General features: G+C 41.9%; 1 protein-coding gene across 1 annotated transcript in view; it reads left to right on the top strand.

The window, feature by feature from the left end:
* The window catches only part of AHRR (aryl hydrocarbon receptor repressor), an 84,258-nt gene continuing 59,704 nt past the window's right edge, over positions 1-24,554 (top strand). Inside the window, exons 1-2 of the mRNA XM_085052345.1 lie at positions 1-196; positions 19,020-19,091. Of these exons, the coding sequence (XP_084908471.1) occupies positions 19,030-19,091 (62 nt within the window). The 5' untranslated portion in view covers positions 1-196; positions 19,020-19,029. The remainder of the gene's footprint in view (positions 197-19,019; positions 19,092-24,554) is intronic.

Genomic DNA, 24,554 nt, shown 5'->3' with positions numbered 1-24,554 from the left:
CCGGCGGCTCGCCCCGTCCCTCGGCCGCCCGCCCGCCACCTGGATCACGAGGGACGCGGCGCCCGAGCATCCTCCCCACCCCCGGCGCCCTCCCGCTCCCGCCGCTCGCTCCCGCACCTCCGCCCTGCGCCGCGGCCGGGGGCTGCTCCTCGCCCGGAGAAACTTTGCACCCCCGGGTCGTGGCGGGGACCGTGGGGTAAGTCGCTGCACCCCGAGAGCTGGCGGCGGGCGGGAGAGGCTTCAGCCTGGGCTGTGCGGGGGAGCCGGGGGACGGTCGGCTCCGGTCACCTCGTCCCTCGGTGTCCCCGGGGTGTCGGTGGCCCCGCCGCCCGTTTCGGCGGCGCTGAGACCGCAGCCGCACGGGACGCGCCGCGCTTCTTGCGGCAGGGCGCCGGTGACGGTCCGCAGGTCCCGGCAGAGAGCCCCGGGGGTGCCGCTGCCGGCCGGCGCTCGGATGGGGGATGCCCGAGCCGTGCCTCTCTGTCCCGAGGGCTGAAACCGGGCCGGCGGACCGCTCTGCTGCGGCACCTTGGCCACATCCTTTGCACTGACGCTGCGAGAGACCTTTCGGGGGGAAAACAAGTGAAATAAAGTTTCGCATTGCCTCTTTCGAGCTCCAGGTGCACTCGCTTGGAACTGGACGCGGTGGGTTTGCCTAAGGGTCAGCCAGTACTTGCCTTGAAAATAATTTTCAGCATTTTATAACTTCAGAGCTACGGATTCTTGTTGTGTTTCAGTTTGACATACCAAAGGGCGAAAAAACGGTGAGGGAAACGCTCTGGTGCTTTTTCTGACTTCGTGTTACTTTGTTTAGTAAAACAACAATTTTGTACGTCTTTGGGTAAAGTTTTATGTATTTTTAAAAGAATAATTTAAATAGCATAAACCCAAGTTGTATCATATAAAAAAGTTTTTTATTTTTTTTAAAGCAGGCACAAACAATGTTTGTGCGTCATTTAGTGAGTTTCTAGGAGGTGGACTATTAAACCAGAAAAAAACCGAAACAGAACCCACCAGAAAAAACCCAAGAATATGCCTGACGTTTGGTAGTTGGAGGTTTCAAAAAGACAACCAGGACTGACTTAAAATAAAACTAAATGATCCGGTTGGGTTCAGAAGTAGTCTGTCGAGAAGAATGTTGATGCACATATGTTTGTAGTAGATAAAATAAAACAATTCTCATTTATGAACCGTAGAGAGCATTATGAGTCAGGGCTAAGACTAAATAATTTCATTTAAGTGTGAGACTTAATGACTGACAAGATCAAATTCACTGGCAAGACACTCGGTTAATTTGCAACAAAGAGCAAGAATTTATTTCCGTGAAAAACAAAGTACCTTATACTGAAGATATTAAGATCCAGAAAGAGTTTCCAGTTAAGGTTTTGATGGTGATTTTAACACTGTTGCTCCTGCCAGCATCCCCTGCCAGAGCACAGGCTGAGACAGTCCTCACTTTTCACTGCCGCATCCACCGCGTCTCTGCATCTGTATATGTTTGGTCCAACCGATTTTTTTTACCATAGTTTACCATAAAAGTGTATTTGGGTGTTCTTCGGTCTCGAGGAGAAGATTAGGATTTTAGGGGCTGCGTTGGGCCAGTGTGTAAACACCTCCAGCCCCTGGCTCTGCAAGCACAAGGCTAAGCAGTCCGTAGGGTGAAGGTGTATGGAGGGGGACTGTCTGGGGACGAGTGGTGGGGAACGAACACTCGTATATGGAAAAGTCAGGTTGTTGTGGTTTCAGGATTTTAATTTCAGTTGAGCCGTGGGAGGGGGGAGGTATATTATTACCTCAACTTCCCATCGATTCAGATTTCTGCTCAGGAGTTGTAAGGAGGAAATGCATTTCTAGGCCCTGTTTGCAATGCGAGTGCTTACAAAAACCAGCCAGCCAGTCTAATATTGATTCATCGGTTTCAGCGTATAAACAGATTTAAACTCCAGCAAGGAGGATTTAGTAGTCAGAAATGATTTTTCCATTAGATTTTCCTTTCGGTAGGTATATCAAAAAATATAGTAAAGATACTTTCGGTATCAGGAACTGCCCATATGTCGTTGAATGAAACTAGAGAACTCGATAGAGCTTTTGCTGTCGTGTTTTTAAGGGGTTTGATCCAATCTAAGACCCCACTAAACATGGGGGCTCTGCTATTGAATTATCAAAGTCTGGTGCCAAATCTTTCCTTAATATTCCTGGTAATTACTGCTGACTCATGCTGACATGTGAGTTCAATTAGCCCCAACTGGAATGTAAAGGATGTGGGAGTGTCTCTTTGTGCCCAGAGACAGCTAGGACAAAGCAGATTTTGGAGGAAAATTCAAGGAATTGCCAAGTTTGGGTAGAAAGTGTCAGCCAGGGCGTTTTTTTACAGTAATGTTTGAATAACCATTAAAGTTGAAGCCCAGGAAGGGGATGTTGGATAACATGGACTTGTCTTCACTATGGAATAACTGTAGTACTAACTCAGACATTGCTTCTAATTTGAGTCATGCCCACACACACAAACCTGTTGCTGAAGTGTTGATGTTTTCATTTCGAGTTGGTTTACCCATGAGGAATAAGCTATAGCTCAGATAACCACAATTCATCAGCTGCTCACCCGATCTGCCTGAATGGCACAAGTGGGATTTTGCTCAACCCTTCCTGCTCCCACTTCAAGGGGGTTACCTGGAGAGCAAGCAGCTCCTGCCTGCTGCCCTCGTTCAGTCAGAGCACAGAGAGTATCAGTTTGGCCCTGAGGTAGGCAATGAGATGTTTGCCAATGTGAATATTCCCACACAATTACTGCCTGACTGCCATGTTTGTGACAGGTCACTGGTGATGGCCATGGCAAAGCAGGACAGGGGGACTTTGCAGTGGTCTGGCATTTGCTGGTGCTTGGAACAGGGAGCTGCTGCAACAAGGTGTGAAAAGCAGAAAAATATCTTTGTCCCAGAAAATAATTTCCTGTCAGCTACCAGCTGATGCAAAAGGTCACTTATACGTTAGAGGTATATGCCTATATATGTATGTATATATATATATGTATATATATAAATAAATCCAGCCATACTTGACTAGCAGAAGCAGGAGCTGCTGCTTTTGAGAGAAACAGTTTCATTATTGGCCATCTATGCAAATTGCTACTAGGAAACTGCAGACTAGAACTTCTACAAACATTTTCGGGTCAAAGCAAAGAAGGTGGACACAATGACAAATATGAAGCCTAATGTGTATCAAGTAGGCACTTCTTTCTTTTTAAGAGGAAGGTGACTTTTGGGTTTGCACAAGGAATGAAAATTTCAAGGTGCTTTGCAAGGAATTTGACTGAGAGTCAGGAACCAGATGAACATCCTGAGAAGGAAATGCTTTAGGAGTATGTCTCTGTCAGTCCAGAGCTCCCACAGAGCTGTTCACAGTCATGTTGGATTTAATTCAACTTACTTCGGTCTTGAACTTTGAGATTTTTATGGCAAGTCGTGTCTGTGTTGTACTGCTGTCAATATGTCAAATATGTCATAGGTAACTGCAGAACTCAAATTGATGGACTTGTAGGGTTGCACAGGTGGGGTGGACAAAATGATGCCAACATAACACCAACTAAATGCGCCCCAAATACTTATGAATGCCCAAGGTCCCCTGTGCCAGTGTGTGATACAACCATTTCAGCATAGACCAGGTAGGATCTGTTCTCTCAAGTGCAGCCCTCAGGTTCACAGATGTGCAACTACAATCACGAGAGATCTGGTGTATCTGTTTTACACCTTTGAAACCTTATTCTGGATCTTACCTTTCCCTCCAAGAGGTGCTTTGTGGTGTGCAGCGACAGGGCAAGTGCAGGACGGCTGTGTAAAATTGTGCAAGGTGGCAGTGCTTAGCTGCCTATGTCAGTGGAAAATCTTCAGTGTGAGCATTTGTGAACAAAGCATTTAGTCTGTACCCAGGTACTTGTTGTAGGAGGGCTAGACCATGCTGTCTATGCTTTTGAATCAAGGCTGCATCTGCAGGCAACACTAATAATTTGCATGATGCAATCCATATGAAGCTAGGCTGCAAAACATGGTGCTTGCAAGCATGTGTTTGTTGTGTGACAGCAGTGCTGCCTGGTGCACCAGGGCTGTTGCTCTGTATTCAACAGCAATATCTGTGCATGCACTAAATACATTAGATATTTATTCCTTGCTCTTTGACTGTATTAGTATTGATGCTGAATGTTGGTCATTTCAGTATGCTTACCTTGCTGAAAACATGTGGTCACACAAAATCAAGTTCTGTCATTTGTTAGGACTGTAGAAAACCACCATTAGAGGGTTTCTCCCTCTTCTATAAAACACTTCAGCTGAAACAGAATGAACTTGAATACGTGGCAGTTTTGGGGTCATTGTCTCTCTCCTGGGCACAATTTGCTACATTTGGTAGTGTACAGATCCCTGGGAGTCTGATGCTAAGTAACCTCCTGAACTTCTTCCTTCACTGGAACTTTAAATATTATGCTCTCACCTTACTCAGGGCAGCACTGTTTGGAAAGCAGCTCTCCTTGGCTTCATTGCCTCTCACAGGGATTTGCTTCTCCAAAATGTGTTTTTCTGATGTCTGAGAACTCCAAGTGCACTCGTCAGATTGAGTCTCCCTCTCCTTGTCCTCAAATGAGGAATCGTTCCACAAACTTGTTGCTTTCTTCTTGTTTCCCGCCATTTACAGAGAAGCAAAATTTGGTGAGGTTGTTTTGTGGGCAAAGAGCATAGACATTAGAGATTTTGGAGGGATATATTGAGAGGGCTGTAATTTGGGTTGGGATTCCACACAATGTGTCAGATCTGTTCCCTGTTTCATGAACGTCTCAAATGTGGGGTCAGAGCATGTGGGCATTCAGCCTGCAGAGGTCACCAAACAGGTTTCAGGCACTCTGGAAGATAAAAGTCAAATTCTGAGTGATTTTTTGACAGTTACACCTTCCAGAAAACCAACCAGGAAATGAGTCTATAAGGTTTAGTGCAAAGGTTTATCTTTAGTCAGTAGTAAATCATGTGCTCAAATATAGCATGGAGAATATGTAGTACTCAAATACAGGGAGAAAAGGATGTGGAAATTTGGTGGATCACAAACTAAACATGAGTCAGTAGCATTGCACTGTTGTAAAAATGGTGTGTAAGAATAGAAATGTTTTTTCTGAGGTACATGATGGTCCTGCTTAGCTCAGGTAGGTCCTCAGCTAGAGTATTGCACTCATTTGGGAGCAGGATACTTGAGAAAAAATTGCAGATAGAATTACAAGCCCAGAGGAGAGCAAAAAGGATGATCAGATGTGTAAAAAACATCACTACAAGAAAAGATTAGAATAATTCTTTAGGCTAGAGACAAGAAGATAAAGGGAAAGAAGTTAAAAATCATTAGTAGTATAGGATTAGCTGCAAAGTTAGTTGAATTAAAACTGTTATTTAGATTCATGTCAGTTGGGGCAAGAAATTATGGTAGAATCATATGTTGTAGCATGGAAAATCTAGTGTAAGATGTTTAGGAAAAAAATGTGATTTTAGTGATAGTTAAGTGCTGCGTACTCATAGAAACTACTCTGGGGTACTCATGGAAACTATACTTCTTCAGTATAAGCATCTTTGAGGAGTGGTTTAGCAGCTGTGTTGTTACAGCTATGATGGCCTAAGCATGTAAAAGACTGGAAAGATGTGGCACTTTTTTATTAAATCAATTGATTTAGCTAGAAAAAGCAGACAAGTCTTTCATGCTCACAAGCCATTTCTCAGATATGCAACCTCTGAATAGTTTTGGTACAGCTGCTTCTGTATGAAGCAGGGAATGATGTTCTGTACAGTCTCTTGAGGGTCTTTTCAGTCCCATTTGCAATGATTAACAAAATCTTTCTGTCTTGGGATAGACGGGTGTTAAGGGACTGGGGAGGGAAGGCAGGCTATAAAAGCAGATGAAAGAGCTCTCTCCTACCCTGCAATTGGGGAGATTCCCTAAGATTTTAGCTACACGAAAAATGCCTGTTTGCTGCTTTTCAGGAGTGGATGAGAATCAGTTAATCTTATATTGACTTCTCTATAAGTGTCAGGTGGTTTTGGGTAGTAGCAAATGCTTTATGACAAGTGATATTGTGATAGGAAACAATGTGATAAAATGTTTGGTTTTTTATCTTAGAGACAAATAAAATTCTGGGAGTTTTGAAGGCTAGAGATCAATTTTTCCCCCACCTATTGCCTTAATTATGTAAAGCAAAATACTTGCAGTCAGGACATGTTTATGAAAGTTAATATTTTTAAATCTAAAAATGCATGATCAAAACTTTGGTGAGGATATAGAAAACAACACTGCTAGGATTATTAAAGAGAATTAATTTTTTTATATTGGCTACTTTAGGGTAGAAACAGATATAAATAATGTTAGAAGAGAACAGTACTGTGGGTAACTTGAAAATACATTTAAACATATTTTGGTCTCTGGACAAATCTCTAAAACAGTAAAAGTATTTACAATTAAAAGTTCCAAAAGTTGTCAAATAACAAATGAAAAAGGTAGGTATATCCATAGATAGCAAAACCATAATGGGAATATTTTGCTTACGAGGGAGAAATTCATGTTTCTGGAGAGGAAAACACAGAATCATAGATCACAGAGGTTTGGGTTGGAAGAGGCTTTAAAAATTCTAACTCTTACCCCACTGCCATGGGCAGGGACACCTTCAGCTATGTCAGCTTGTTTAGAGCCCCATTCAACCTGGACCTGAATTCTTCCAGGGAGGGAACATCTACAGCTTCTCCAGGCAACCTGTGCCAGTGTCTCACCACCCTCACCATAAATAATTTCTTCTTAACACTTCAACAAAACCTGCCCTTCAGTTGAGACCATTTTCCCTTGTCTGATCACTGTGTGCTCTTGTGAAAAGCGCCCCTCCAGGCAGGCTCTCTTTAGGTACTGGAAGGGTGCTGTAAGGTCTCCCTGGAGCCAAATGCTTCTCCCCAGGGCTGCTCTCAATCCATTTTCTGTCCAGCCTGTGCTTGGGATTGCCTGACCCTTGTGCAGGACCTTGCACTTGCCCTTGTTCGACCTTATGATGTTCACATCAGCCTTATACATTGGTAGTTAAGAACCTGCACTATATTTTAGTACTTATCCAAACAAAGGTGCTGGATTAGTGTATTGTCAGCACAGCAGGCAAAAATAGCCAGCCTTTCAACCAGTATAACTTGTTTAGCTGTATTTATATAACGAATAATCACTACATCAGGTTTGATTTTTACTTTTGTTTTCATATTCGGTATCTGAAAGAGCAGGAACTTTTGAGGTTCCATTCTGACTTTCATGTACTCCATTAAATTGAAGACTTGTGAGAAATGAACAAAAGCTTGACAGCTCACATAGCAGCCCTACTCTTGGTGTGTGTTTCCAAACTGTGACCTGCTTCTTTCAAACTAAGTGCTTCTTACAATGGTGACAAAACCATTTTAAATCGTTGAACTGCAATGGTAATAATAATAACAGCATCAATTTAAGCATCAAGCTAGCATAACTTTCAGAGAACCAGGAGAAAATATTCAGTGTTTCATTTCAATTTTTCTCCGCATTTCCATTTTCATTCTCAAGCTTTGAGAAAAACATATTTTTTTCTCCCTGAAAGTTTTGGGGTTTTTTGGTTGGTTTGTTGGTTGGGGGTTTTTTTGGTTATTTTTTTACCTCTGGGTCTTCAGATATCTAAGCTCGGCTGTGGGGCTCTTGTAATTTCATCCTCAGTTACTCTTTTTCTTCAACTGAATAACTGAGTAGGAACAACACAGAAGAGCAGAACCAGGAGAAGAACAGGATTGTATCTCCCCAATAAACTGATTTTAAATCTAGATTTATTACTAGTTCTCCTCCCTGCCTTCCTAGTCCTACATACACACATTTCATAACTTTTATAGCAGTCCCCATTTTGTTGTCCTTACATCCAGGCCTTGTTCCCTTGTTTTCTTCGGGAAAATGCTGTGTTGTGTTATCCTGGTGTCACACAGGCTCCTCTGGGGACAGGCTGTGTCTCTGAGCCAAAGGCTGCCACTTCTGTCTCTTTCCACACTGTCTCTATTGATGCAGGCAAAATGCAACTATATGACACCTATGGATTATATATGATACATATATATATATATATTCAAAATATATGACCTGTCATGTATTTTACTCTTGTTCTGCATTGGAGTGCAACTAAAATATTTTAAGAAGCCTTTTGTTGAATAGAAGGCAGAAATCAGGGTAGTGAGGGAACAGTTATGGTGTGACAGACTCTTTTGAAAGACTTGGAATTGGATCATGGCCCACTTGCAGAAGAGCATCATCATCTTACTGGCTACTGTGGAGAGTCTCCCACAATTTGATAAGCAATTGTTTCCTGATGAAAATTCCATTTAAGTTAGTTCCTTTTTGGCTTTACAGTAGAAAACTCCTGGAAAAGGTTGCTAGCGTTTCTGTCCTACCTCATCTATTCTATTGTCTAACCTATCTGTAGCCTCCCTTTGTATGACTCAGGGTTTCCCATCACACTGTTTGCTTTACTCCAAAATTGCACCACTGTGGTGGGTTGACCCTGGCTGACCCAGGCACCCACCAAAAGCACAGCTGGATAGGGGAGAGAAAGTATGACAAAAGACTCATGAGTTAAGGGCAGTGAGTGATCACTCACTGATTATTGTCATGGGCAAAACAGACTCTAAATTAATTGAAATTATTACCAATCCAAATCAGAGCAGGATAATGAGAAGTAAAACAAATCTTAAAAAACACCTTCCCCTCATCCCTCCCTGCTTCCCAGCTGCACCTCCTCCCTCCCAGTGAGGCAGGGAGACAGGGAATGTGGTTATGGTCAGTTCATCAGACGTTTCTCCCACTGCTCAGAAAGAGGAGTCCTTCCCCTACTGCAGGGTGGGGCTCTTCCCACAGGAGACAGCTTTCCAAGAACTTCTCCAGCCTGAGTCTTTCCTGCAGGCTACAGTTCTTCACAAACTGCTCCAATGTGGGTCCCTTTCCACAGAGTGCAGTCCTTCAGGAATAGGTTGTTCCAGCATGAATCCCCTATGGACCATATGGGATGCTCATGACTCGCCACAGGTCTGTAGGTCCCTGCCAGGAGCCAGCTCCAACATGGGCTTCCCACAGGGTCACAGTCTCCACTCAGCTTACATCCATGGGCTGCAGATGGATCTCTGCATCCCTGTGGATCTCCATGGGCTGCAAGGGCACAACTACCTCACCATGGTCTGCATCATGGGCTGAAGGGGAATCTCAGGTCTGGCATCTGAAACACCTCCTCCACCTTCTTCACTGACCTTGGTGTCTGCAGAATTGCAGAACTGTTCCTCTCACATATTCTCATTGCTCTCTTCTCTGAGGGCAACTTATTCTGAACAATAACTTTTCTTTTTCTTCTAAAATATGATGTCACAGAGACATACCATCATCTCTACCACCATCTCTGATTGGCTCAGCCTTGGAGTTGCCTGGCATTGGCTCTGTTGGACATGGGGAAGGCTTCTGGCATCTTCTCACAGAAGCCACTCCTGTAGCCCCCCGGCTACCAAAACCTGGCCACACAAACTCAGTACAACCTGTACAACTCAGTACAGCTTCTGGTCTAGCCTTGTGGATGCAGGGTCGTAAACAGTCTTATCAAAGATCATTGTTCTAGTATTTCAAAGAGATCCCCAAACCTCAGACAGCTGATGAAATGACAAGCAGGGTATTAAAACATAGGTGGTTGGGAGAATAACACTAGGAATGCCAGTGAACTTAAAAGAGGGTTTGGAGGACCAGTCCTTAACTACATTTGCATTCTGTGGCTGGTTCTGTGGCTCAAAGCAACATGCCTAATTTACACCATCACAGTGGTGTGTGGGTGCTGGAGCATACACCACCTTATGGTGGAGCAGGGGAGTGGGGCATGAGGATAAAACAATCTAATAGGCAGTCAATGCACAGCCACACGTGTCTTGTGAAAAAAATGCTACACAATTCATTCAAGTTGATGCCGTTATCGTTTTTTATCTAAAGATGTTTATCCTTCCCTTAAAATTGAAGACATGCTAATGAATTGCATAAACCTGAATAACTAATTAGCTCTAGCAGCCTGATCATGACAGCACAGAGCTAAATCTGTGGAGAACCTGTCTGAGAAATTACATATACAGTTAACAAGTATGCTTGGGCTGTTCACTTGTACTGAGCTCTGTGTTGCCAGCATAAAACTGCTCCCAAAGCCTGAACCAGCTAGAAGACTAGAAGACCAGTGGAGCCGAGGCTTTGTTACACTGCACATTCGTGGTAGAAATATTTCATTGACCTATCTCACTGGTTTCAGTCAGATTTGCTATGGAAATGATGCTTATGCTTTTGCAACGTCTGCTTTTCTTGTGACCTGTTAGTCAGGTTCCAGCAAACAGAACAGAGGGACAGAGATCTTAAAGATATTATGTTCCTGAGAGTTTAAAAGTGTAACATGCTATGCTAATATCCCTTCTGAGGGCAAGATTGCAATGCGAGATTGGCTGTCTTGTTAATCATCAAATAATCCATATGGTTCAAACAATATCCTAAATGTCCCAGCTGTAGCAAAACTTTCCATTACTGCTCACACCTTCCAATGGGAAGTCCAGCTGCTGTGGCAACCCCTTATTTTCCTCAAAAGGTCTGTGGTAAAGACAATGGAGGACCAAAGTCAAGCCTGGTAGAAAGAGATACCACTCTACTGCCTACAAAGTATTGTACCAGAGATATGCCCAATCTTATTTTTCTTGGTATGTTTTTATATGTGCTACCGTGTGTATCCTTCCTCAAGTGACACAGTGCATGTTAGAAGTTCTAAAAACAGCTGTATTTTTCAAACATCACTTGAAAAAAACCCAACAAAACTGCATCTAAGCTTTTTTAAGAAGTTATTTATTTACATCCTCCAAGCTCAAAAGAAGCGTCCTTGAACTTAATTTCAGGCTTTCTTACATAAACATATAAAGAAAGAAGGGCTGATGAGACAATTTAGTCCCCTGATGAAGTTGTTTGTGAAGGAAGAATAACGATTGAAATTATTGTTCTGCTAAAGAAGAAGAATGTAGCTACCTACCCATCCTGTAGCAAAGAGCTGCTGTGATTTAAAGTCAAGCACTTACAAATTAGGAAACCCAGGACTTAAAGATGAACGTAAATTCATAAAATATTTAGATTAAAAATGACATCTAAGCACAGCAATTCCAAGCTTTTAAATTCCTCACCTATGTGGAAAGGCACTAAACTTAATCTCATGCCAAAAGAGAAGTTACATATTTTGTTTTTATTATCCTCATTCACCTCGCAGTCCTAGCTCTGTACAATGCACTGTTTGAGTTCTGTGCAAACACAGTGCTTTTAATTTTTTCAGTGTCTGTTTGGTGATAATTGTGACTTTAGTATTTAAGTACATCAAAACCACGGCTGAATTAATCTTTATTATACTGCCGAGACACATGGTCTTATTAGTAGCGATAAATCTGAAATACTTATTGTCATTTACTCAATGCCAGACACTCAGGAGATGATTTTCCAGAAGATGCAGCCTTTGGTGCTCGCTCCTTCAGAGCTCAGTGCTGGCTGCCTCCAGCTGCAATACTGAGTGCTCGTCTCTTTTAGAACAGACCAAGGCTCCCAGAAAACGAGGGCTGGTGCCTCTGATGTCACAGGCTGTAGTTGTGTGCCTTGCCTCACGCAGCCCCAATTCTTGCAGCCCCTGTGCAGCCCCAGTTTCTTCCCTAAGCTCTCCAAGTGGGGCAGGAGTCTTGCTCCGTGTGCTCAGATTTCTCATAAAGCAGGCAGCGAAGGCAAAGGAGCCTGCAGGAGACCTGGAAGGCAGACTGCAGTAAGGAGGTGCTGGCAGCCTAATTTCTGGCAAAGCCCCCAAATTTTCAATGGTTATTTTGAATTCCTAATGATAATTCAGAAGCAGTACTGCCGAATGGTCTCTTTCTGGAGTGTTTCGAAGCACAGCATCTGTCTGCAGGTCTCAGGGATGCTGAGAGTCAGGACTACAAGCCTTCTGCTTCTAATCCCTCCCTGCCTTGTCCCAGTCTGCTTCAGTCCTTCCCATGGCCTTCCCTTGCTCCAGTGCCTTACATTTGGAGTTCTTTTTTTCTGGCTGGAGCAGAGAGAGCCACTGGGATGGGGAGAGGAACAGCAAGAGGGAAAGTCTAGGGCTGCCTTTGCTGCTCCGAGGGGAGGCATGTAAGGCACATGGGGATGCATATGCACAGTGCAGATGCCTGTAGGAGGAATGAAGGGGATGGATGATGCGTGCTCGGCTCAGGCAGAAGCTGCAGATAACTGTCAGACCACAACAAAGTCTTCCAAGCACACACAGGCTGGATTTTTTTCCATAAGCTGTAAACATAGCCAAATTTGTACACATTTTTTCAAAGGAAATTAAAGAGAGGTTTTATGCATGTTTGTCAGAAAACATATGATCCCTGGTACTTGTAGAACACCCTCTGTAAATCAAGGATTATGTATATTTTTTTTAGTCTTCTAACAACTCTTCATGTTTGAGAAGTAGCCTTCTGCTTTTCACGGGAGAAATAATTGAGGCAGAAAAGAGAATTTTAGGGCCAGAAAGAGCCACTCTGTTTCAATCTCATGTATAAGTGGACCAACAGACATCCTTAAACAAATTCTTACCACACAGGTCTATCAGTTTTGTTATGAAAAAGTTTTTGATGAATAAAAGCTTAGTGATGGAGAATCCTCTACAGCACTGGGTAAATTATTTTCATAATAAATTATCTGTAATTTGAATTTAATTAGCCTCAAGTTCAGTAAATTGGATCTTGCACGTAATGTTTGTTCCTTGTCACGAAATGTTTGTTCCCTACGTAATGTAGTTACTTATTGTGCAGAAGTTCTCTGTTGCTGTTCTTCATGATAACCCAAACAGTTTGAGCTCCTGCACTGTGACTGTGGGGCTCATTTTTACAATCCTAATTCATTCTTTGCTCCAGTTATTTTTTAAGTGGGGCTGCTTCAGTGAGAAACATGCTATTTACAAGGATCATATTTTCATCATGTTATCATATTTCCTCCTAAGATGTGGCCACTCATTAGAAGCAGAAAACTCGGCACAATGTGCTAACCACAATTAATTTAGTGACAGCAGGCAGGTAGATTTCTGTCCTGTTGATGAGCCATCATGAATGGAAATCTTTTTCCAGAGTTGCTGCTCCCAAGGAGGAAACACATTGTACTGTGAAAAGCCAAGCCACACCTGGAGCCACATCCCCTTCTTGCTTTGCTGGTGAAATTAACAGTGATACCACGGCATGGTAGGGATGAGCACACCTCACTCCCAGTATCCCTCTTTAAAACCCGTGCTGCTTTGAAGCTGCGGTCTGCACAGCCCTTGTACTTCAGGCATTGAATGCATGGTATGTGATTACATTCAGGCAGGAAATGATTCATAAAATTTAGTGAAAGGAGAGATCATTGGATAATGTAATCTGACCTCCTATAGCTACCAAATATTTTTTTTTCCCTGAGTATGCCTGCATTCAGTTCAACTGTTTCTATTTAATTTACGTATAATTTCTGTTAGGGTAAAGTGCACATTACAAAAAGGCATCTAGTAGTGGTTTCAAGACAACAGGATCCATTAAATCCTTTGTACCTTGTCCCAGTGTTTAAATGTTCATTATGTTACAGATTAATGCCTTATTTCTTATTTGGATGTATCTGGCTTCAGCTTCAATTTCTAAGTGCTTGCTGTGTTTCAGATTAAAATAATTCAGTACTTATATCTTCCCCTGGAAGTACTGCACTTTACTCAAGTCACCTAAATTTTTTTTTCTATGCCTGCAAGTATTTATTTTAGCTCCTTTCCTCACTCTTACCAATTTCTAACATTACTTGAAAAACACTTACATGGGAATTGTACACACTGTTCCAACATCAGTCTTATCATATCTTTAAACAGATGTAAAACCATTTCACTTAGCTTAGCATCTGCATTAGCTGCTTCCTGGCAGCTCCAACTATGGATTGTATTCATTTTTCACTTTGATCCCAAATTCCTTTCAAGAATCACTCACATTTCAGGATGCAGTCCCTATTCAGTAACAATGACATGCATTCCCTATTTTGAGATGCAAGTGTTTGCATTTGGCTGTATTAAAATGCATTGTGGATAAAGAGAAACAGCCTACTGGTCACTCCAGATTTTTCTGTTTCACTGTGTTTTCAGCATTCTTTATCAATCTTGTAAATTTTTCCCAACTTTGCAAATATTATCACCAATGAGTTTGTATTGAACCTTGATGTCTGTAAGGTCTTTATAAAGCCTTTTCTATTTAGCAGTGATTTCTCTATGATTACTTTTTTTTTTTTAAATTCTTTCGCTTGACAGATTATTTAGTTGTGGAAACTGCGCACTGTAATACTTTGTTGTAGCTTTTTAAAAGCAGAATGTTGTGCTGCTAACTTAAGTTAGTTACTAATACAAGTGAACTCCTCTGTCAGCTAGAGGTGATAACTTCTCAGTGAGAAGTTTCTTTGGGAAGCCTCCCTGAGTTTAAGTCCAAAGACAATGATATTCCATAGAATTCTGCTAACAGATGTTGTTCATCTTTCTTATCAGCTTTTCTGGTATTTTTCTTGGGATGGATGTCAATCCTGCCATCCACTGGATAGCTGGATCCTTATGTTTCCCTTCTCTGCGTATTATCCTCTAGCAGCTGTCTTTCAGTCCTTTGGCTTTCCCCTGTGTTCAGAGATTCATTGTGACTTAATTTCAATAGTGATTACAAGCCACTGACAGAGGTGAATGACTATTGTCCACATCTACCCTTTTCTATTAATTCTGTTCCTTTCAGTCCCAGCTCTCCTCCTCCTGAAGCTCCTCAAGCTTGTAAGCCCCCTTTCCTGCTTCTGGAGTGGTGGAAGATTGCTTCTTTGGGTTCGTGTTCATCCTACCTCAAACATGTGGAGAGAATGTGAGGACTGTCAAACATTAGAGGGTGAAAGAGAAAGAAAAGAGCATAATTGCTCTGAGCAGATGAGCGCTGTCCACCCAACTTCTTACTTGTTTCTCATCCACACGAGACTGGTGGGCTGGCCAGGGAAGGAGCCCCCAGCCTCCTTCAGTGGGGGAGATGGGCTGTTCTGTCCCAGGGGTGGAGAGCAGAGCTCACAGGTGATCAGAAGAAAACACGGTCCAGGTAGGACTGTGCATATCTGCTCTTCTCCAGTTCCATTCTAAAAGAAATGTTTTCATGATTTATGGATCTGTGCAGCTCAACAAATTCAGGTGCTGTTCTGAGACTTTTTTTAGGACCACTAGCCATGAACCTTCTGACTTTGTCTTTATTCCTGTCCATGCACTCTCAGACTCATTTTAACCACTTGCTACTATTGACATTGGTGGTAGTGGCAGAAGCACCTCTTGGCTGTATGTGTATCTAAGATGTTGGTGTTCAGTTGCTGGGGCAGTGCTTCATATCATGTTGCTGTGGTAACCCTTTGTCCTAATTCTGTAGAAAGTTCCTGTAGAAAGCTTGAAGAGTGCATGGCTACTTTTTGTTCGATGGGAGTACATGATTCTCCTTCTTTTCAGAGACTGGAAATAACTTTTTTGAGCACTCTCACCTTTCAGGCAGTTTTAACATAAAGCCATCTCCATCTAATTAGAACTATACACACTTTTTAGAATTATTTTCTTCATAACAGTCTTCTAAAAAGCACACTATTTGTTGTCTTTAGCATTGCAACTTTTGAATTTTGCTTTGGGCTTTTATCTTTCCTAACTGGCATTTTGCACTCCATAAATTCTTGCCCATATTGTTTGCTATTTATTTCCTGGTTTTCAGTTTGAATACTGAGGTCTTTTTTGTTATTTCTATTTGCTGCCACATATTAATCAACTGATCCAGAATGGGTTTTAAAACAAAGTCGCCCTTTTGGGAAATTGAATGAACTCTAAACTTTCAGTTTTCAGTTGAATTATGCTCTTCAAGTCTCTCTCCTCCTTTTAACTTTGCTCATGAAGGCAAGAGAAGGGAAGTCTAGCATGTGACAGTGTTTTGAAACATGAACTATGAGTCACAGATTCATATTATGGACAGGAAAGACTCAGAACACAAAAGTATTACAATATTGAATGGGGTTTGCATGGCAAGGGTTTGGTGGTGGGGGTCTACAGGAGTGGCTTCTGTGAGAAGCTGCTGGGAGCTTCCCCTGTATCCAGTAGGTCCACGACAGACCTGCTGCTGGCCAAAGTCGAGGCCATCAGCAATGATGGCAGCGCCTTTGGGATAACGTATTTAAGAAGGGAAAAAAGAGCCTGCACAACTGCAACTGCAGCCAGAGAGAGGAGTAGAGCATGTGAGAGCAGCAGCCTTGCAGACCTCAGCGTCAGTGAAGAAGGAGTGGGAGGAGGTGCTCTGGGTCCCCTGCAGCCCATGGAGGACCCCACTCCAGAACAGGTGGATGCCTGAAGGAGCTGTGACCCCATGGGCTCCTGGCAGGACCTGTGGACCCATGGAGAGAGGAGCTCACACAGGAGCAGGTTTGCTGGCAGGACTTGTGGTCCCAAGGAGCACCCATGCTGCAGCAGCCTGTTCCTCACGGACTGGACCCCATGGGAGGGACCCATGCTGGAGCAGTCTGTGAAGAACTGCAGCCCGTGGGAAGGACTCGTGTTGGAGAAGTGCATGGGAGAGTGTGGGGAGTCCTCCCCCTGAGGAGGAAGGAGTGGCAGAGACAGAGTGTGATGAACTGACCACAGCCTCCATTCCCTGTCCCCCTGTGTTGCTGCAGGGGGAGGAGATAGAGAAAATGCAGTGAAGTTGAGCCCTGGAAGAAGGGAGGGGTGTGGGGAAGGTATTTTTGAGATTTGGGTTTATTTCTCATTATCCTGCTCTGATTTTATTTGTAATAAATTAAACTAATTTCCCCAAGTTCAGTCTGCTTTGTCCATGACGGTAACTGGTGAGGGATCTCTCCCTTTCCTTATCTCAACCCATGAGCCTTTTATTATATTTTCTCTCCTTTGTCCTGCTGAGGAGGGGAGTGATAGAATGGCTTTGGTGGGTAAGTGGCATCCAGACAGTGTCAATCCACCACAAATATAAAGAAAATATTTTTAGTGCAAGGTCTCAGAATAAAATGCAGTTCTTTTGGCATCTCCACACCATTTAGCTTCCCACTGAAGTAGGAAACCTATGAGGGTAGATGTAATCTTAAAAACTGGCAGACTGTTAAAATAAAAAAAAGAACGAGCAGATTAAACTAATTTAATAAGGTCTTGGAAGGTGGCAAGAAGGTTTTATATAAGCAACAGCTGTGGCATAATTTTAACCTGCAACAGTGTTTATTGCACTGCATCATATCCCTCATCAGCTTTGGACAGGCAGTTCACCCATCTGACATCACATAAAATCATCCCAGTAATAGTGAAAAAAATGGTTCTGTTTCTGGAAGAACTTTTTGCCTGACACTGCACCAGCTGGAGAATGACTGGTGTTTCCGCCATAACCTATGTTTGAGAGAAGACAACTTGTCTGATCCATATATTATGCATCATTTCAGAATGCATTCTCAAAGAAAGAACCAATACAAGCTGTGGTTATTTGGAGTAAAAATGGAATGTAGAGTTAAATGATTTTGACAAAGTAACCTGGCAGCTGTCTGTTGACACAATAACTGATTTTCCAGATGAGGGAAACACACTAGACCTAAGGTATCTCAATTTAGCAAAGGATGCTGTGCTTGCATGTATGAAATACATTTTAGGTTTTGCTTAATAAACTGTGCACAATTCCGTTCCCTGAAAATGATAGGAAGAAAAAACAGTTTGTAACATGAGAGGGCAATAAAAGAGCTTGGGTTGTCCCAGAATAGAAAAATGAAGGCTGACTGAAGATATGAGTGATATTTAAAAATATGCCAATGAGTAAACACAATGGAGGAGGAAGAGCTATTTAAACTAAAAGACAATGTTGGCAGAAGAACAAATGGGCATAAAATGACCATGAACAAATTTAAGCTGGAAGGTGAAAGGTTTCTAGTAATCAGAAAGCTGTCTTTCAATGAAAAAGAAAACTCTTCTAAACAGTTTTTAATTTAAGCTCAGTAAGTTTATTATTTTCTTTACATGACAGACATATTCATCAACATGGGATTTGATTCAGTGACGTAGAAATTCCCTTTAATTTTATATCTTACACAAAGCAGCAATTACTCTTGAGATATACTAACCTCTCTGGCAGCATGCACCCACTGTTTACCAGCACTCAGCATGACTAAAATATTCTTTCAGACAGAAAATCAAGAGACTTTGATATTCAGCTAATCTCCAGACAATTTAAACAGACTGAATGCAAAGACTTGTTTCCGAGCTTGCAATATCTCTAAGGCTAACATACTCAAACAAATCAATAGGACTAAGTTTTGTGTGAGAATTGTCACCTCAGTCAGCACTGCATTGGGTTCTACTGCTAACCACAAAACTGTGTGTCACATCTTGAGCTACCAACAGCTATATTTCCAGCCTTTGAAAATGAGGATGTGAAGATCTGGAAAAATGCTGATTTGAATAATTGAAACCTACTAGTCACAATGTCAGTAATGGACATAATATTCCTGTGTATTTTAAAAGCTGTGAAATCCTCCTTGCAGAAGACAGGTAATATTATTCATTCTTATTTGTTTAGATGAATTTAGAACTGAGCTTAGAAGAGAAAAAAAATTGGACATCCAGTAAACAGGATGTATTTTATACCCATTTTATAGCATGCATAGTATGCTTAACTTAAAAAAATGAAAATGGAACATAAACATCAATATTCTAATAGTATTAGGGTAGGAAATTGGAATAAGCCGTAAGCTTCTATCTTAACTAATGCCACTGTGCTTTTTAGTATTGTTGAATGTCACACTCAAGAAACAAACATTTTCCTTGTAACTTTCTCAATGTTGTCATTTTGTACAGCACTCTGAAACACAGAAACTTCTGAACTAAGAAACCTATTCCTTTTGTTTTTCAGTGTCAAAGCAATGATTCCTCCTGGGGAATGCCTCTATGCTGGGAGGAAAAGGAGGAAACCCATTCAGAAACAGTTAAGTATCATATCCATCAGGAGACATCTTCTTTCAAACATATGTGCTAGAAATGAGATAGAAGAAGAGTTCCCTTCATCCTATGGTCCACTGGTGTATGAGAGACCTAATCTTCTTCTTTGCAACCAGAAACCCTTGTTTGGGAGGCTGCCTCTTCATGGGTAAAATACCACCAGAAAGGATGCCAAGCATGGGTCAAACCATCCTTACCCATCACTAGGTGTCCCAGGAGGAGGCCAGTGGTGGTTGTGGTGGGTACCACAGTGCTGCCATGCAGCGTGGAGAGGGACAGTGCCCTTTCGTAGGCAGAACACACCGGTGGACTAAATGTCAGCTGGGCAATGGGCTGCAGGGGTGGCTGCCACCTTCGTGCTTCCGTGCTCGCCTGTTCAAGGAGCTCTTTGAGCAGCCATGTGTTGAGTGGCAGCAGAGCACTGGCATTACTCTCCCCCCTTCCCTTTTCCTGGGCTTAGCCTTGCTTGGGGCATTGCTAAGTCCAACATGTGCGAGCCCGGAAAGTGGGTCAGCTCAGCCAACTGAAAGAGCAGACTGGTGACTCACCTTTTGCATATAGAACACATAATTTTCAGATTCCTATTTACTACAGGATCACTTTCATTAGGAGAAAAACGGGACGGGGGAATTGTCTGTGTTAAGGCAAGGCAGAAAAAGAAAAAATGCAATTGAAATTTGTTACTACAAGATGCTTGAAATGGGAGGGGAAGAAAAGGTTGCTATCACTCAAATGTAAATGAGTTCCAGATGCCATAAACCGCTCTGTGAAATAAAGCTTTTTAATGTAATCATCCCACATTTTCTGTGTTACACTTGATTATATGATTATGAAACACACATTTTTACTGTGTTAAAATTATGAACTGGCACTGGTGCCTTCACACACAATTTAAGGATAAGAAGGTAACTAAAATAGATTTCCCTATTTTCAGTTGTTCAGAACTTCTAAAAATAACTCACTTGTCTTAAAATTGTATATGTTGGTCTGAAGTCAAAGAGGGGTTTCTTGGAATGTTTTAATGACATTTGTTGATATTGTTTGGATTTGGGGCAGTATTTGCACATGAACCACTTGTTCCCACTTAAAAATTTGTTTCTTTTAGTATAAAATGTATCATATTTCAATAGACAAAGATAATGACATGAACAAATGATTCTTCCTGCAAAAAATCCTGAGTGTTGAATTCAAAATGTATGTAAGATTTCTGCACAATTTTTGCACTACTCTTTCAGTATGGATGTGGATATTTAATTTTATAACAACTGCAAGAGGTATGGAACCATTCCAGTGTGTGAAATTACCTCTATGCAGAACTGTAAATGGATCATTACCTTTGTGAGAAAGGAAGGAGAGTTGCAGTTGCTTCAAGAAACATTAAGCTTATGTTTGGAGCTTACATGCTAGCTAGACCTTCTCTCAAAGATGACTCCTAGATAAATGCAATGGCTAAGAAAACGACCTGTTAAAAAGTCATGGAAATTATCTCATTAGCCTTTTTTGAAATTCTGGCTTTAATGCTCTCAGAAGAAAATTCTCACTTACTTTACACAACCAAGTTTTCCTTCTGGGAACCATTGCAGGTAATGCTACCCAGAAAATAGCTTTTCTATGATGTTGCAGTGTGGGTACCAGAGCATGAGTTTATCAAGCTGGGGCATGAACAATTTTGATTAAGAAACATAGGTTAAAACAAAGGGAAGTATTTGGATTATTAGAATACTGAACTCCCACTCTGGAGACAGCACTCTATTTTCTGTGGTTAGTTACTTACCACTTGCTGAGGATGATTTCTCAGTTCCTAGCAACACTGGTCTCTTCCTCAAACCTTATCTGTTTGTGGCCTTGGTCTCTGGTAAGCCTTTCTCATGCTTATTCCCTCTCTCAGGGACTTACTCTCATCTAAAGAGGCTCTGAATGCCCCAGACTGACCAGCTGACAGAGCTCCTTTCATGATCTGTATCTTTCAGTCCTACTGGTCTTACCGACATTTCAGGACTCTGAGGTATCCTTACTGTTATGCTGCCTTGAATGATCAATCTTGAGTTGAGAAGGGTACACAAAGCCAACCAATTGAGCAGCATATTTAACCATGATTTTGATCCATGTCAAACCATCTTGGTCACACCTTTTTCCTTCTGTTTGAGAGCAAAGCACTTTCTCCTCCACAGCCTTGTTGTACTTTCCCCCCGTCAATGAATTAAGGTAGATACTGGCACCTGTTCTGGGAGGAGTATTTGTTCAGTTGTAAAACCTGACTTCTCACAGGAACTAAAGTTGATGGGCATCCTTTGGCCAGTCCTTTCTTTTTAGTGTGATTAGTCTATAGAATTTAACTTTCTCTTAACAAAAGAATAAGTGAGCTTAGGTGCCTCAGTGTGAGCAGGATACTTGGATTTCAACAGGGATTCATGGATTAGTCCTTTTGAAGGTCAGGCTTTAAAGGACAGAGGTGCAGCTTTCCCCTCTGCAGAACAACTGGGACATTTATATCTCCCCGTATTCAGTGCATCCCAACTCTCTCACCCTACATCATCTTTTTTGTGATCAGGCTGTCAAATAGGTGGTAATCCTGCATCTGGCTTTTAATCCAGGATACCACAGAATTATATTGTTCATTATGTTCCTGAATGTTTGTCAGGAACAGGAATTCTATTCTGAGGTGGTTTTACAGAACAGTGACAATAATGTGTTAAGAAACTCCATGGGAGAATACAGACACTGTGGAAGAATGTATGGAAAATTTTACTGGGAGGAGCTAATACGTTTCAGTCTTGCACTCTACACAGAACTAGTACAGACTATCTGCATTAGGTTGCCATTCTTCAGACAATAAGTAAGGTTCAAGTTCTACTCTTATACATACAAGTAAATTAAAAAACCCTAGCTGTTTTCCTTTTGCCCCCAAAAACTTCCAAGCAAGCCCATTAGATGTGATCTACACTAAAGAATTTTGGCATTTATGGACACAGTTCAAGCACCTGGAACTCAGACTGATTGAAAATTTTCCATCAGATATGCTTTTCAGCCAGACAGCCGGCGTTTTGACTAAAGGAAACATTTTCTATCAAGTGTTTATTTCCTGTGGAAATCTAGCATTTTACTGGTAGTTCAAGCATCTGGAAATTAAAGAGATCTTGCCTTTAACCTCAAGCTAAAATCACTGTGCTGAAATTAATACTTAGAATTGCTAAGGCAATGCTTCAGGACATTGCCATTTGAGAACTTCAGCCACTTCTTCGTCTCAAACCCTGGCATCTTGTAAAACCCTCTCCCTCTACAAAACATTTCTTCTAATGTTTTACAGCTCTTTAAAGGCAGCTACACCTGCCCTAGCTCTGAGTGTATCTATAACTGCTCCAGATTAACCACTTCAGCCACAACCGTACCAGTGCCAGGGTAAACAGAGACCTTGGGAGGTGCAGCTCTCTCCTGCTTCCTAGCTCTTCTTTTAAGGCCCTCTGTGGCAGAGCTCTTCCTCTTACTTGGTGTCACACTATCCCACCTCTCATCTGCTCTGCTGGTGTTATGTCTCCTTGACCATTAGTTCTGCTTTCACCTTTCCTTGCTGTGAAGATGAAGAAGAGACATAGAAGGTGGCAAAGGACCCCCTTTACCTCATGCTCCTTCTCTCATTGTGTCCTTTTGGCTCACAGGAGATGGTGAACATCCACACATATGGCTGCCACAGGAGCTCAGCTCTGCCAGGACCCCTATGCAATGTCCAAGCACAGCTCAGTGACTGAGGGTGCTGGTCAGTAAGCTCATCATCAATGTTGTTACTGTGCTCTCAGCCTCTCTGTTGCATCTCATGGTCTCTCTTCCCTTTCCCTTCTTACTGAAATCTTGCTGTTGCAGTAAGTGATTAGCCCTTTCTCAGCTCAGATCTGCTGGTTTAACACTTTGGCATACTTAAAAACCTTATTCAGAGTGAACTTTTCATTAACAGGGTAGGGCTCTGCAGAGGGTAGGGAGCAGCAGACAGAGCTCAGTTGCAGGAAATTCCTCTGCGAGCTCACCAAACTGGTTTACACTAGTGGCGGTCTGTGTGTCATGGGCGCACTGAATCACTAATGCGCAAATGGCTCAATGCCTTGTGTACCACCGGGGCAGAAAACCTTCCCCTCACCAGCTCCCACACAGCTCCCACCACACAGGGACTGCTAATGTGGGTCCTGCACAAGTACAAGTACTTGCTACTGCAGAAGAGAATATGGGCAGTTTAAGGATGTGAAGAAAGAAAATCCAGATTTATTGTTTTAATTACATGCACTGCTTTACCATAGTAGTGTCTTATGGAAAGCAGAATCTCATCAAGTGACTGCTATGTCTCTGTTTACAGTTTGACAATACTGAGTTTAACACAAGCACAACAAGCACCATCTACTTTCAGCTCAAAATAAAGGCTAGAATTTCCATTTGCCTCAAAGCAGACCACTCAAGATCTTCCCTGCCTGTGCCTTTCTGTTTACGGCTAGCTAACCTAGCCTTTCCTTGGAATTCACATTGTTTTAAATCACATCCACTTGGCACCTTATTACCACTTACATCAAAAGCCTGTTTGTTTGGATTCACCCCCTTACTGAATCATTTCCTTGAGTTTTCAGGAAGACTCTGTCCTGAACTTTCTCCCTTTGTCTTTTTACACCATTCCCTGCAACCTCCAGAAAATTATTTCTTAAGCTCAGTACAAAGGCAGACCACCTAATTGCCTGAAACCATTCTTCTCTGGCATATCATAGTCACTATTTTATGTGGTAAATAGGCTTGAACAACTTCTATTTCTGTTCCATGTTACCCTTGACAATTTTTACCTCTTGAACTCATCAATTTAATTTTCCTTATTGGAATTAATTTTTTCTGTCCTACATTGCTTCATTGCTTCAGCTGGTTTGTCAGATGTAAAGACCAATTAGTAAAAGCTTATGTTCTTTAGCTTCTGCTCAGCTATCGGCTATGTTCCCACAAAATTACTGCCCTCCACAGATCAGACATCCTTTTGGTGTCATGGGATGGCTGAGCTTCAAGGTTTACTACATAAAAAAAGTAATCTCAGTAAAAAGAAAAAAAGGCTATTCCTTCTTGTTGATTACATTACTTGTTGCATATTTGCTCTCTCTAATATAGGAAAGTTGTGTTTTGATCCCAATCAGCAAAATCTTCTCCATGTCTTTTAAACTCATTCTATTATTGAAGAGCCACATATCAATAATGGCAATTTTGAATAAGAAAGTAGAAAATATGTATTTTCACTGACACCTACGTCAAACATTTTTTCCATTCATTCTGTCCATTGATGCTGTCCTCTTAAAATGAAGGGAGGGTCTCAAAACTAGCAATGAATTTTTCATACCTGATTTGCTTTACTTTAAGAGGTTTTCAGTTAGTAGCAATCACATTAATCTTTTTTTATTAATTCCTAAACACATTTTTTTTAGAATGACAATTG

The sequence above is a fragment of the Lichenostomus cassidix genome, chromosome 2, assembly GCF_008360975.1.
Source record: "Lichenostomus cassidix isolate B80296 chromosome 2, HeHo_3.0, whole genome shotgun sequence".
NCBI lineage: Eukaryota > Metazoa > Chordata > Aves > Passeriformes > Meliphagidae > Lichenostomus > Lichenostomus cassidix.
This window is presented reverse-complemented; position numbering and strand designations above follow the sequence as displayed.